Source organism: Palaemon carinicauda, chromosome 7, assembly GCF_036898095.1.
Source record: "Palaemon carinicauda isolate YSFRI2023 chromosome 7, ASM3689809v2, whole genome shotgun sequence".
NCBI lineage: Eukaryota > Metazoa > Arthropoda > Malacostraca > Decapoda > Palaemonidae > Palaemon > Palaemon carinicauda.
The window spans coordinates 5,144,511-5,160,278 of record NC_090731.1 but is presented as its reverse complement, the minus strand read 5'-3'; the positions used below and the strand labels follow the sequence as shown (position 1 = coordinate 5,160,278).

General features: G+C 38.6%; 1 protein-coding gene across 5 annotated transcripts in view; it reads right to left on the bottom strand.

Annotated features, from left to right (window-relative positions):
• The window catches only part of park (parkin), a 52,561-nt gene that overhangs the window by 24,061 nt on the left and 12,732 nt on the right, over positions 1-15,768 (bottom strand). For all 5 annotated transcript variants that reach the window (XM_068376517.1, XM_068376518.1, XM_068376521.1 and 2 more), the window contains 4 exons: positions 13,204-13,329; positions 8,311-8,463; positions 6,731-6,916; positions 2,315-2,482 (listed from right to left, as the gene is read on the bottom strand). In XM_068376517.1, the coding sequence (XP_068232618.1) occupies positions 2,315-2,482; positions 6,731-6,916; positions 8,311-8,463; positions 13,204-13,329 (633 nt within the window). The remainder of the gene's footprint in view (positions 1-2,314; positions 2,483-6,730; positions 6,917-8,310; positions 8,464-13,203; positions 13,330-15,768) is intronic.

Below are 15,768 nucleotides of genomic sequence, written 5' to 3'. Positions count from 1 at the left end.
TATCAGCATGCTTTTGGCCAGTGCTGACCAAGGCTCTAACTACTAATACATCCTTATGAATAGCTGTTAAAAGGTTGTTGGAGTTACCCTCCTCTCTCCCATATGGGACTGGGAAAGATGACATGTACAGGGAAGAAAAAGCCTTTCTGTTTGGTTTCAGCGAACTTCCTCCCACCAATGAGTGAGTCTTTCTATTTTGAATGATGAAATGTATGTATACTATTAGCATCAAATAAAAAAAATTTTAAAATCCATTTTTCCAAGCTTCACAAACCTGAATCCTTTAAACCAAATTTCCCACGTCAACCACCCGTTTTTAAGTTGTAGGCCTAAGAGCAAAAGGGGATATTCTGTAACAAGCAGGTGTGCAGGGCTTCTCCCTTGTGCCGCCTGTTGTTGACCAACTACTGCACCTTGTTAAGGATTCGATGGCTATTCCAGCATTGCTGAAGGCATATCCATACTTTAAAGGACAAAACTTTTATATATGCCTAAGAACAAACATGATTAACCCTACACCACAGTACTATATTATCAACAAAGCTCTGAGCCCTTAAAGGGAAGTATACAGGCTACTCCAGCATCATATTAAAGCATACCATGCCTGTCCCATATTACATGTATAGCCTGTCACAGATATATAATGTGCCCTCTGTAGTTACATACATAGAGAAGATCATGTCAGTCCCATATGCTTCAAATAGCTTGTCACCAATGTAGCTATTATGTTCCCCAGTCATTGAGGATGAGGGTGTCTTGTTCCTTTATAGAGGGACCTCTCAATACTACTCTATCAGAGTCAAATGTTGGAACAAAGTATTACACAGCATTTTTGACACTTCTGCTGGTACAGTATGCCTAATTGTATGTGACACTGATTCAGCTCACAGTTACTATTACTAGCCAAGCTACAACCCTAGTTGACTAATCCTAATGCTACAAGCCCAAGGGATCTAATATGAAAAGTAGCCCAGTATGGATAGGAAAAAAAGAAATAATGAATAAACTATACAGAGAATTAATGAAACAGAAATATAAAATATTCTGTAATCAGTAACAATGTTAAAACAGATCAGTCATATATAAACTATGAAACAAGACTTGTGTCAACCTTTTTAACAGAAAAGCATTTGCAACAAGTTTGAACTTCTGAAGTTCCACTAACTACACTGCCGAAGTAGGGATATCATTTCACAATCTGGTCACAGCTAGAATAAAACATCTAGAATAGTGTGTCGTATTGAGCCTTATGATGAAGAAGGAAAGACTGTTAGAATTGACAGCACATCTGATACAGTACTACATACAAGATATGACAGTCTGGGAAGATATGTAGGCAAATAATGGTCAAAATCATGAAAAAATCTATTCAACATGCACAAAGAACTAACTGAACAATGGTTCCAGAGATTAATATAACAAATCTTAAAAGTATTTTGCATTTTTCCTTTAAAATAGGCAATATACTTTCAACAGAGCTGGAACTGCTGTTGAATTCGTTAACAAGGTATTTAACAAAAGGTAGTGAATGCGTGTGAGTAGCCCCACCCCTAACCTGTTGGAAGTACGTCATATTTGACCTTCGGCTCATGATTAAGAGGGGTGGTTGAGGTGGGAAGTTTAACTTTAAAAGCCTCAGGTTTGTATAGCTAGGAAAAATACAAAACAGTTTTAAAATCTGTTATTAGTTCATACAAGTATACAAACCTTTCATCCTTTAAAATAAGGGGACTCCAAATTGGTTGGTCAGAAATTCCCTTAGAACTGAATTGTTTGGTTATTTTTCTTCCCTGAAAGTGTCAGTCAGTCGGAAGCAAAGACAATGACTCAAGCAGCCTCCTATCTGTCTATCATAGGGATAAATAGACTAATAAGGCCTGGCCTGTGCAATAAGACTGGTGCATGGTCAAATGAGGGATCCTTTTCCCTGAATGGGATATTGGTCAGGAATTATATACCTTGCATATGATGATCAATGGGTTGGTATAAATTCCATCACCCTCTCCCTCATTGGGCAGCTCTGACAATGATGACAGACTACTGTATCAAGTCAACAGTACAAATCCATAAGCCTCACTACCAATTATGGCATATTATGTAAAAGTTACTAGTAAACCATTCATTCACAACTGAAGACATCCTTTCAATGTAACCACACAAGAGATCTTTGCAAAAAAAAAACAGGAATAAGTGAAAATATTTGATTAATAGCTTTATTACTAAACCTAAAATGTAATAAAAAAAACTCAGCATAGAAATATTCATCCCTGAAAAAGAATCTGTATATTTATTAAATCTAAAGCTAAGCACTTACCTGTCTTGGGTTTAGAACATCCTGCCAGTTACATGGATCCCGATGTAAAGTTAAAGCCCCTTGTTTGCATGTTGCACATCGTACTCTTAGCTTTCCAACTCTCACCGAGTTACATGGCTTTACACAATAAACATAAAAATGAGGACGTTCTCCAATGCCATCGTTTGTCTGCAAAATTAAAGAAAAATGGAATTAAAAAAAATAAAATCTATTATATTTACAAAGTACTCAACAGATGTTCAAAAGGCTCCTCTCTCAAAGCCAGGTTTTATATCAACATATATACAGCATCCTAAAACTGAAAATTTCCCATTTTCTTTCCTTTCAATTTGGCGGTTAATGGCAATAACATCAGTTTCCGTACACAGCAGCCCCTCTGTCTTTTAAATCTCAAAGTCAAAACTAAATCCATATCCTTTTGACATTACTAGTCAGTGGGAACAAGAGGGGCATGTATATGGACATCAAGTGAGTATAGAGATGACAATTTTTTTTTATTTTTTATGAAACTCCCCTGATGTTCATAATGTTCATTCCCACACTCTGATTGAGGTGGGTCAAGGAAGGAAAGTAATAGGAAATATAAGGTCGTAAACTAATAAACTAACTAATCCTGAAATTCATCTTTTGGTCTTGCACCACAGTAACCAATCATCACTAAATAAGAGGTAATAACTTGAGCCTCCAGATTGTGAACCAAATACAAGCCCACTATCAAACTACAATTTTATAACTTACCCAACACTGTATTTTCAAAATTAAAAGCTAATACTATGACTTGATTATATTTACACAAATAAAAGACCAGAAATCTTGATAAGAAAATCATGTTTCTCTAAGATATTCCTTAGCAAAAACCATCTTGATACGCCATTGAACTACCACTAAATTCTTTCCTTAGACAGATTACTAAAGAAATCAAGAGATGTAGGTGCACTTTCAATATCATAAAACCTAACCTTCAAGTGTTTGATACTACTTGGATCCAACTTTCTGTGAGCCCCTATGGCTAGACTTTTAACAAGAAATGACTAGTATTTGTGGTGGAAAGAGGACAATTCAAAATCCTAACCCAACAAAATAAATCAAGAACCTTTCTCCTAATACATTCAGTCTTGTCTAAATAACACTTAACAGCTCTCACAGGGCAAAGAAATCTATTCTCTGACAAATCACCATATTTATTTTTCCAAAAAGGAATGTGTATGAAGTTTACGGCAAACCTTTCACCTTTTAACAATTCTTAGCTCAGAATTGTAACATTTCTCTTGTCAATTATGACCTCTTGAAGAATAGATATTCTTATCCATATCAATGCTCCTTTAATAATGCACATCATATAATTTTAAATGGCTTCCAGATACTCTATAATAATACATTTGAATTTGGGAAGTACAGATGCAGTGTACCTTATTGTAGACTACCGTATATTGTTGGGTTGTAGAGAGTCCCGAGTAAGTAACGAGCTACACCCTATGTGAATATTTATAATCTCCATAAACATTATAGCGACTCGTAATTTTCTAATTTACATTAGTAATGCCAAAGTACATCAAATCTTATACACATTTAATGTTTTATATATGACTGAAAAATCAAGAGATGACTTAAAGAAATAGCAGTACAGTATCAGAGCTTACCTCAAGTAACTTATCTGGATACCATCAAGAAATGTTTCCTTAAAAATTAGTTACCTCATAAGACTTGAGCTTATCCTCCTTAATATCCTCACAAAACGGTGACTTCTAAAAAGATAACTAAAGGCTTTCCTTTGTTTACTTCTAACTCTAGCTTTTGCATCTGCACTAGGCAAGGAACTTATTTTAGTATGGTACTAGCATCTGTGACCAAGTTGTGGAATGATCCTCCTAATCGGGTAGTTGAATCAGAAAAACTTCAAAAGTTCAAACTCGCAGCAAATATTTTTATGTTGAACAGGCTTACATTAGTCCTTTTATAGTTTATAAATCAAATAATTATTTTAATGTTGGTGTTTTCTTCTCATATCGTTTATTTATTTCCCTGCTTCCTTTCCTCACTGGGCTATTTTTTCCTGTTGAAGCCCTTGAGCTTGTAGCATCTTACGTTTCCAACTAGGGTTATGGCATAGCTTAGCAATAATAATAGTGACAGAATTTGGAAGTGTGTGTGAGAGAAGGAAATTGAGAGTTAATGTGGGTAAGAGTAAGGTTATGAGATGTACGAGAAGGGAAGGTGGTGCAAGGTTGAATGTCATGTTGAATGGAGAGTTACTTGAGGAGGTGGATCAGTTTAAGTACTTGGGGTCTGTTGTTGCAGCAAATGGTGGAGTGGAAGCAGATGTACGTCAGAGAGTGAATGAAGGTTGCAAAGTGTTGGGGGCAGTTAAGGGAGTAGTAAAAAATAGAGGGTTGGGAATGAATGTAAAGAGAGTTCTATATGAGAAAGTGATTGTACCAACTGTGATGTATGGATCGGAGTTGTGGGGAATGAAAGTGATGGAGAGACAGAAATTGAATGTGTTTGAGATGAAGTGTCTAAGGAGTATGGCTGGTGTATCTCGAATAGATAGGGTTAGGAACGAAGTGGTGAGGGTGAGAACGGGTGTAAGAAATGAGTTAGCGGCTAGAGTGGATATGAATGTGTTGAGGTGGTTTGGCCATGTTGAGAGAATGGAAAATGGCTGTCTGCTAAAGAAGGTAATGAATGCAAGAGTTGATGGGAGAAGTACGAGAGGAAGGCCAAGGTTTGGGTGGATGGATGGAGTAAAGGAAGCTCTGGGTGATAGGAGGATAGATGTGAGCGAGGCAAGAGAGCGTGCTAGAAATAGGAATGAATGGCGAGCGATTGTGACGCAGTTCCGGTAGGCCCTGATGCTGCCTCCGATGCCTTAGATGACCGCGGAGGTAGCAGCAGTAGGGGATTCAGCATTATGAAGCTTCATCTGTGGTGGATAATGTGGGAGGGTGGGCTGTGACACCCTAGCAGTACCAGCTGAACTCGGTTGAGTCCCTTGTTAGGCTGGGAGGAACGTAGAGAGTAGAGGTCCCCTTTTTGTTTTTGTTTCTTTGTTGATGTCGGCTACCCCCCAAAATTGGGGGAAGTGCCTTGGTATATGTATGTACTAGCACCTACTTTAATGTCGCTAGGGAAAAGCCAAGATGTGCTGGTGGCAGAGCCTACATTAACCCAAACTCACTGCTATCCTATACATGATTCATCCCCTCCGCACACTTTGAAGCTTTAAAAGATTAATCTAAAAATGATCTTAACTGTTCTGATGAAATTGTACTATATTTGACCACATTAATATAGGTACAGTATAAAGTGGTTAATCATGAAAGCTTACTTCAAGGGAGCAGAGGGATATAAAATCGAGTCTAACAGCTCGGTTTTCTATCGTAAAATTCAAAAGCCTCAAAATTCAGACCAGATCACAAAATTATGATTGCATCGCTACATTATTATTATTATTATCATTACTTGCTAAGCTACAATCCTAGTTGGAAAAGCAGGATGCTACAAGCCCAGGATTCCCAATAGGGAAAATAGCCCAGTGAGGAAAAGGAACTGAAGTAACTTGAAAGTGTGAGGCTCATGTGGAGGCGATCAAGCTCATCAGCGCTTTGCACCATCAGAAGTCTTACCAAATGGTGCACTAGAACCACTTGACAAAACTTAAATCGGTTAGCCTGGGTTCAAAGTAGAGCAGTATAGGCTAGAAACACTGCATTTGCACAAAGAATCAGAGGTCTTAGATTTAACAATCATAGCAAAATAGGTAAAAATCTAGTGACGTTCATTTCCACTAAACCCTGAAAGCTTGCTAAAGCTAGAGAGAATATCTTCTCCTCACCGAGACCAACGAGCCTAGTCTTCACTGGATTTTCCCCTCAACTAAATGTTAATCCATTTCTTTTTATGTTCGGAACTATTAACATAGTCAACTACCATCTGAACAAACATCTCTACACGAGGAACAATAAATGGATACATTCTTCACAATGATTATCTAAACCACAATAATCTGGCAGGAGACAGAGAATGAAGATCAGACTCTCCTAGCAAAAACATTCTTGAACAATTTTCACAGGAATTACTAACAAATACAGAAAAAGATAATTATTATTATTACTCATAAACTACTAAATCCACAAAACTACTCAATCTGGAAGGGGTACAAATCGTTACTAGTAACTAATACAAAGACGAGAGAACTGAAAAGACAATGGGGCATACCCAAGCAAAGGTTATTGCCAATAAGTGCATGATTAACTCAATACGGGTACTGAAAGTATAGAAAACAAAAAAGTTTTAGTTTTAGGGTATACATTGATATAAAACCAGGCTTTGAGAGTAATAACAAAATATTACTGCTATATAAGAAAAACAATTACTGCTGTAGTACTTGTTTAGAAATAAAAAACAATTAATTACCTTTAAGTCTCTAAGTTTCTTCTGCTCTGCTTCTGTCATCTGTATTGTAATAACAGTGGATGCATCACAAAGTAACCTGCCACATGTTTTTCTTGGTATGGGTGACACTCCCGGACTTCCATCGGATGCCAATGAGTGTGGCTCGTCATTGTGAAGTGATGAATGGGAAGTTTCAGGGGAAGCAACCTATAAGCGACACAAGAGGCATAGAATATTATATCAAATATCATAAATCATCCGCAGAATAATAATACATTTTCAATTTTATCTCAGGCATGAAAAATTTTGCCTAAGGAAGTACTGTATAGCAAGGAAAGTTACTTTTTAGATTGATAAGCCCCAACTTCTCATTAAGAGTAAATCTTATTTATAAACCTACATAACAAGTAACTCAGTAGCAAGCGCTTCACGCTTTTCCAAAATAATGCACCCCATTTACTTTACTTGTAGCTGCCGGTGACCATAAAACTATTGTTCTTAACTGTGGGTTGTTTCATAACTTCTCTACCATGGCTTTTCAAGCACCCTTTCTTGCGGATACAATCTCACACTCTCTTCAATCTCTTTTTTTACTCTATCTTCTTTAATCTCTTTTCTTTTTTCACATATGGTGAAGTTCTTGCATTCTATTGTGGAAGCTTGTTATCCAAGTTTTCATCATTTGGCTCCTTCCACATGAATGCAAGCCCACTATGAATAACCATAATAATAATAATAGAGATGTGATCTTTTCATAAGCATACACAAGTAAAAGACAACTAAGGATAATAAAAAAGGGATTTTGACGAAAGAAAAATCTATTTCTGGGGAGAGACCTGTATCTCCCGGTGAAAAGGTCCTTCTTGTCACTTTTCTGATATAAATAACTTCCAAATATACCAGAGAAAGTTAAAGCATGGAATGCAGAGGTTACTACCCTCGCGCGAGCACCCCTAAGGGCGTCGTGTATAAAGGAAGGGCGTGTGAAAACCACTATTCACAGGTCGTCTTCCATTTAGAGAATTCCTTTGTCAATATATATGGGGTGAGCCGACACAGCGGCCCTAACCATACCAACCAATTACACAAAAGATGTTATAAAAAGATTAGTTGAATATGCCAGTCCACACATTCCTGATAAACAACATGCAAACATGCTACTCTTAATCAAAATATATTTTCTGGAAATCTGTTTAACTGCTCTCAATAACCTCTAAATCCTAAAATTTAATATTATACAGTACTGTAATAATTATTTTTGTTGAAAGCAATTAAATTCGGAGAATATTAACTGTACTTCTGATCAGATGAAAGAGGACTGGTTCTCACATACCTTCTTAACCAAATAAATAATGAAAATTATAACTATCAAAGGTGAGAGAGCAGGACAGAGTTTTCACTCTGCCACGCTTATCATTTCAACAAGTAATTCAATTTCGTAAACTGGGACTGAACAAACATAATGGCCTTTTAATCAGTAATCAATCAGCTTGTAATTTACATTTACACGTGCAATGAGCTCATTAGTATTTCAAATCATATGTACAAACTTATAAAATATAAATAAACTTAGTACAGATCTTCCTTTAAGGATAACTTACTTGTACATTTTTCGGGGAGGAACTTGCACCTTTTGCTTCGTCACTAATATTCAATTTGGTCTCAACATTTGGAGTGGGTGTACTGGTTTTGTTGGCAACCACACGGATGGCATGAAGAGTAGAATGATGACCTAGATCACACTGACCAATTACCTAGATTATGGGAAATCAAATATAAACATAAGCTAACTAGTTTAAAGGTTTAAAGGTCACTCATGAATGGCAGAGGCAAGGGACAGTGACATTGCCCTAGCAATCAGGACAATCCGCTAGAGACTGACCATATATTATATGATCACCGCCCAAGACTCCTCTCCACCCAAGCTAGGACAAGGGAAGGCCAGGCAGTGGCTGCTGATGACTCAGCAGATAGACCTATAGGCTCCCCCAAACCTTAGCTCACAAGGATGGTAAGGTTGCAGACACTAATGGCACTAACGAGTCTGAGCGGGACTCAAACCCCCGACTGGCAAACACCAGGCAGAGACATTACCAATCAGGCCAGCTCATTCTTTCTTTACATTACTAAATGTTTCTAATACAGTTTCAATATCATTTCATTTTATCGATTCATGACAAAATATTCTTTGCTTCTATCACTATCAATGATCTACTTGTCTTGTAATAAGAAGTAACTTTGACATAGCTGAGACATTAAAAATAAACCCTTGGAACTACAGTACAACTAATCTGATACACTAATCCTCAATTCAGGTTGGACAATTTCTTCAGCTTTTCAGTGAATTTTTAATGGAAATATTTGATAAGGATCTCAAAAGCATAAAAAAAAAATATGAAAGTAAACTTAAACAAGCATATCATTACTGTAATTTTAATCAAAACGCCAAGTTCAAATTAACCTAATTATTAAAATAAAATTATATCTATTTTAACACTTACCCAAAATTCATTGCTAGTCATTCAATGAAGTTTAAAAAATTCAATCATAGTAGTGTAAAAGAAAAAACAGTTCCCAATGACCAGGCACAGTCCTCACCCGTGTGAAGAGTGAACATGCTGTTAGCTCATGGCTTCATTTTCCTCAGCTGCCTTACAGGTAAACAAACCAATTCATGAAGTATAATTTAATGAGGATTACCTAAAAAACACTGATCACTGCTATATTAACAGAAAAGCCAGTTAATGGTAACTATTACAACAAATATATAAGTTGTCTTAAAGCCTCTAAAATATTTCATAATTGAGCCAATCACAAGTCTGTCATACACCAGCATTTCTTAGCAAAACTTGGCATTGTGAAAGGGGGTATGTAGGTAAGACCACTACTCCTACAAGCAAGATCTTGTTATAAGGCACAAAAACAAAATGCTACGAGAGACTGTCCGACCTCGCCCATGTATGCTTGAGAGGGCCAATGCCAAACCAGTGAAGAGTAATTGTATCACTCTCCAAAAGGAAAGAAGCAAACAAAGAAGTATATCTCTACTGCATCACCTTAAAAACCTTAACTATAGTTAGGTTCCAAGCAAACTGCTAAGATTACTCCTGTATCCAAAGCTTTCTGCTACGAAAAAGTGGAGACAAAAATTTCAGCTGACAAGGATATTAATAAAGAGCTTTTCTCAACAAATATGTTCAAGGAATTTTCTGACCCTGGGCCATACTCCTCATCTTCTATTCACCTTATTCAAGAATGGTAGGAACTGAAAAGTTATGGTAAAACGTGTTGCCAAAAGTTAAAAGTCAACAGTAACTAATGTACCTGGGAGCATCACTTATTCAAGAACTGTACATACTACATATTATCATTATTATTATTATTACTAGCCAAGCTATAACCCTAGTTGGAAAAGCAAGATGCTATAAGCCCAAGGGCTACAACAGGGAAAAATAGCCCAGTGAGGAAAGGAAATAAGGAAATAAATAAATGATGAGAAAAACTTAACAATATATCATTCTAAAAACAGTAACAGCGTCAAAACAGATATGTCCTATATAAACTATTAACAACGTCAAAAACAGATATGTCATATATAAATAACAAAAAGACTCATGTCAGCCTGGTCAACATCAAAACATTTGCTCCAACTTTGAACTTTTGAAGTTCTACTGATTCAACTACCCGATTAGGAAGATCATTCCACAACTTGGTAACAGCTGGAATAAAACTTCTAGAATACTGTGTAGTATTGAGCCTCATGATGGAGAAGGCCTGGCTATTAGAATTAACTGCCTGCCTAGTATTACGAACAGGATAGAATTGTCCAGGGAGATCTGAATGTAAAGGATGGTCAGAGTTATGAAAAATCTTATGCAACATGCATAATAAACTAATTAAACGACGATGCCTAAGATTAATATCTAGATCAGGAATAAGAAATTTAATTTAATAGACCGTAAGTTTCTGTCCAACAAATTAAGATGAGAATCAGCAGCTGAATGCCAGACAGGAGAACAGTACTTGAAACAAGGTAGAATGAAAGAATTAAAACACTTCTTCAGAATAGATTGATCACCGAAAATCTTGTAAGACTTTCTCAATAAGCCAATTTTTTGTGCAATTGAAGAAGACACAGACCTAATGTGTTTCTCAAAAGTAAATTTGCTGTCGAGAATCACACCTAAAATTTTAAGAGAGTCATACAAATTCTGAGATCCAGATGCTGAGGAGCCCCCGTCCTTGACCTACTTACAATCATACTTTGAGTTTTGTTAAGATTCAATTTCATACCCCATAATTTGCACCATGCACTAACTTTAGCTAAATCTCTATTAAGGGATTCACCAACCCCAGATCTACATTCAGGGGATGGAATTGATGCAAAGAGAGTAGCATCATCTGCATATGCAACAAGCTTGTTTTCTAGGCCAAACCACATGTCATGTGTATATAGTATGAAAATTAATGGGCCAAAAACACTACCCTGTGGAACACCAGATATCACATTCCTATACTCACTATGGTGCCCCATCAACAACAACTCTTTGAGATCTATTACTTAAAAAAAATCAATAATAATGCTAAGAAACAACCCAGGGCCTCATGATTAACACGGTCAAAGGCAGCACTGAAATCAAGGCCAATCATACGAACTTCCTGACCACAATCATATCCCATGATTTTGATGAATGGACTAGAATTGATGTTTCAAAATTATTATTTGGGATCAAGACAAGCCTTCAGAAGGTTCCCTTTCCAGAGTTACCCTCCTTTAGCCTGGATACTGACCTGGCTGCCATGCTATCCTTCGGCAACAGGGACAATTCCTGTGCCACTGAGGGGATGACACTCTCATTCTCCGATGGTCTCAAAGAGCTCAAGATATTGGAATGTTTAACGTAAGAGGACTTAACTCTAGGGCCACGAGGAGGACTCTCCCTAGTGCAAGGATCATACCTAATTTTTGGCTATGTCCTCCTACCTTTTCTCTCTCTCCTGCACTCCCTCTGAGAAAGGACAGCTTCAAGGATTTGTGTTTTATCAGGTACACAAACTCCCTTAAGGCTGTATAGTTCTGCTGTTATAGATCACCTGACCCTCTGATTCTCGATGGGTGAGAGCTTACAACAGTCCATGATATAGGAGAGAGTTCCTGGACCTTATCCCAAGAAGACTGTGGCATCCATTCCCCTTCTAGCAAATGCGTTCACCTATATTGAGAGCAAATCGGAGAATTCTCTGGGGACCGGGACTCGACCGGAGAGCCTACATACCTGTGTTCCAAAGTTCTTGTCTTGAAACTGGTGGGGGTCCTTATGTCTCCTCATGAAACTGACTGTCCGAGACACGTGATTATCTTATTATTAACTGTGTAGGTAGCCTGTTGCCATCAAAGAGCACAGTAATGGACAAGCATGTTCAAAGATCTATAAACAAACGCATGTCATCAGAAGCAGGTGGGCATACTAGAATAACTTCTAATATTGAGGTATCTACTTCCCATGGCAAACCAATGAGAGATTTATTTAGTGTGATCATAAAATTGTGTGCTCGTTCTATACTGGATGCAAGTGAACGTTAACTCTCTCTCATCATATGCCAATTCAAGATTAGATGAGTGTGTGGCATTTGGGCGCAATGGTGTGTGCATCTTGCACCCTGCTCATAATTCTGTGCATACTGACTCGCTAAGGAGCTCACGATAACAGGACCGAAGTCTTGCACTTGTTCACTACAGTGTGGGCGAGCTCTCGTGGGAGTTTATGAACAGATGAGTGTATTAACTTTGAAGTACAGTACTACTGCGTGTAGGGGCACTAGAACAAGCATAAGCAGGATCCCATTCATTGGTTTGTGTCTTTGATGAGGTGTGTTGGCGAGACCTACTATGCTCATAATCCTGCGTGTGCTGATGTGCTAAGGCGAAAGCAGTGACAGGAGAAAGAGCAGAGTCTTATACAAACTAAAAGTGAGCTCTCATGGGTGCTAGTAGGCACACACAGAAGAAGCATAAATGTTTGCAGGAAAGCTGTAAGTAAGAATCATGTTCCTCCTCAAAATATGGGAATTTATGTTTTTTCCATTTGGGTGGTGAAGGATCCTTCAGAAAATTAGGTTATTCCACAAGTTCATTAGATCTTTTCGCAGATGGAAAGGAGTCCTTCTTATACAGTATCCCAAAGGACAAAGGAGAGACAACAGGCGAGCAGGAATTACCTGCCGCCTGCCAGTAACTACCGAGACCTCATTAAAATTGTAAAAGACAAGATTCCAGCTCCACTTTAATCATACCTCTATTGAAGGACAAAGGTTTCTATTCCTGTAGGAAAAATAAGAATGGTCTATATTTCTATACGATAAAACTACAATCTATAAATGGAAATTTTACACAGGGTGTACCCTAATTCAAAATGACTCCCTTGATAAAACTTCCAGAGAAACAAGAGTAAATGAAATCTACAATACAAAATGCAGTTATAAGTATTACACACCATATCATTGGGAAGTTCCTTTCCAGCAAATATAATCCTTAAATCTTCTTCTGAACTGTTGAGTTTTGGAGCCAGTGACTTTTTTATTTGGAAAATATTCCAGGTTGTTCTGAGGCAAACATTTATCTGCAAATACAAAAATTCTAAGCGTGCTGAATTATGGAAAACAGTATATATCAGGTATTATTTTCTATTCTATTACAAGACACATGTCACATACAGAGAAGGTAAACTTGTAATAATGAAGTCAATGCTACTGAAACAGTTTGGCAATAATGTTTTAAATAATTTATGTAGCTTCTGTGGTGTCAAAAAAAGGACAAATTTGACGATAATTTGTATAATTTGTATTTTTCCCAACTAAACAAACCTGAGACCTTTACACAGAAGAGAATATCCACAAAACTGGAGAACACAGTAGTTAAACTTTTAAAACAAGGTGTAAACAGGTCGCCAGAAGCGGAAAGCCCTATCCCGCTGCTTGTCCATCGAGCACTCGTTTTGATTGCATCCGGACTTTCTAGGGGATAGGTGATGGCGGGAAAGTATGAGGAAAGGACTCACTTTTAAATACAAATTATCTTTAAATCTGTCATTTGCTCGGCAAAAAATATATAAACCTCGTCATTACACAGGAGACTTATCCTTGGTGGGGAGGAAGTCCCTACTCCAACTGGCTAGGTACTTATCCCAGGCTACCAAAAACTCAGACCCTTGTGAGAGGTGCAGAGTCACTGCTCTTTACACCTGATTCACCAATGATTTGGCAGTACAATCGGGTCTACAGCCCATGCAATAAAGGATGCGGAGCAGAAAGTCTCTGAATAGTAACATTGAAGATTTCCAGAGGTATTCAGACATCTCTCACATAACTGCGTCAACAGACTTTCTCTAAGAGGAGATGTTGGATAACCTCCATGCATGAAGCCAAAGTGATTACACCTAGGTGTGGAATATCTAGATGTGTGGTTGGAACAAGAAGTGAGAGAGAGGAGGTAATTCTCTCGGAGTCTCTATTAGAAGGATTAGAATGTCCGGACACCAATCTACTTTGGGGTTATTGGAGTCATTTTAAGGTTGGGAGTAGACCGGACTTGGTTCAAGATACTACTTATCAGGCAGATCGGTGAAAAACATAAGACATTGAGACCATCCCAGGGATGCTGGAAGGCATCCTCGAATGCCACTTATGAGTCTGGCACTGGTGAGTAGTACAGTACTGTATAGTGGAAGCTTGCGATTTAGTAATGTTGCGAATAGATTGATTGTCGGTGAACCACACAGTCAGGATGTTGTTCGCTATACGGAAATGCAAAGACCATTAGTGAAGGAATGAGATAGGAAAGTAAAAAGCTATGTCACCATATCTCTGGCGCACAGGTCCCTTTGCTTCGAACTTATGATCTTCCATTGCATGCAAGTGAGTAATTACAGCTTTAAGCTGTGCCATCCTCTTAATTCAGACTTCCAAAGTATCATAACCTGAGAGGGGAGCATGAGCCTATTGTCCAGGTAGAAAGAGTGAGGGAGGGCGGGGAAGCTCCTCCAACACCTAGGGAACAGATGCACAAGGCCGGACACTTCTGGCCTGCCTGGTTATCAGGGTAGCCGAGGAAATACGGGTCACTGGCACGAGTTATAAAACAGGGTCCGAAATTAGGGGCCCGTGGCTCCAGCCAGACTCGGGTATCACCCACCCACCCCAAAAGAGATGTGGTTTCATAAGAAGCACTTTTCATATGACTGGACTAGCTTTCCTGGACTTCATCAACCTCTTCCTCTTCTAAGAATAAGTGTCAGAATCCAAGTTGGAAGACAAAGAGGAGTAGGTGAAAGAAGAAAGCACACATTTCATCCTCTTACCAACCCTCACCTTAGGCTCTCTCTACAAGCATATGAGTCGAGGTCTGAGCAACCATGGATGCTCCAACAGAAACCACAACACTGGGAAACACTGTCACAGGGGAGGGGATAGGCACATACACTGGGGCTTGCAACACACACACACACAGGGGTTGGGATTACAGGCACAGTGGGAAAGGGGGCACAACATTTGGGGTGACAAGTACAAGGGTAACAGAAGCATACACAGGGGTGATACAGGGGGGTGACACCTGGCACTAAGGAAACACACACATTCAGCCCTGGAGCTGACTTACGCCCAATTTTAGGCATGGCAACAACTTGTGCCAGAACTTTTCCTCCTGGCACTGACACTGGTGTAGAAGGGTGTGCCTTTAGTCCTTTTGGCTTTAAGGATATAAGAGGGCACCACTAAAGGGAGGATCACTGGGGTCACACCCGATACACCCTTAGTCACTGGCATCACCATGGGAGACACTGACACTAGGGACACCAGAGGTGAGGTAGCCTTCAGTACCTAAGGAGGCCTAAACCTTCCTTAGGTCCTAATCGGTAGCAAGCTGCACTGTAACACAAGAAGAGCCCGCAACTTCTACTGGGGTGAGGTGATCACTGAGGGAACCCAACACAAAACCTTTATCTGAAAACCCAACTAACATAAATCCGGGGTCTCCTCACTCCTGACGTATACTTCCCAGGAAC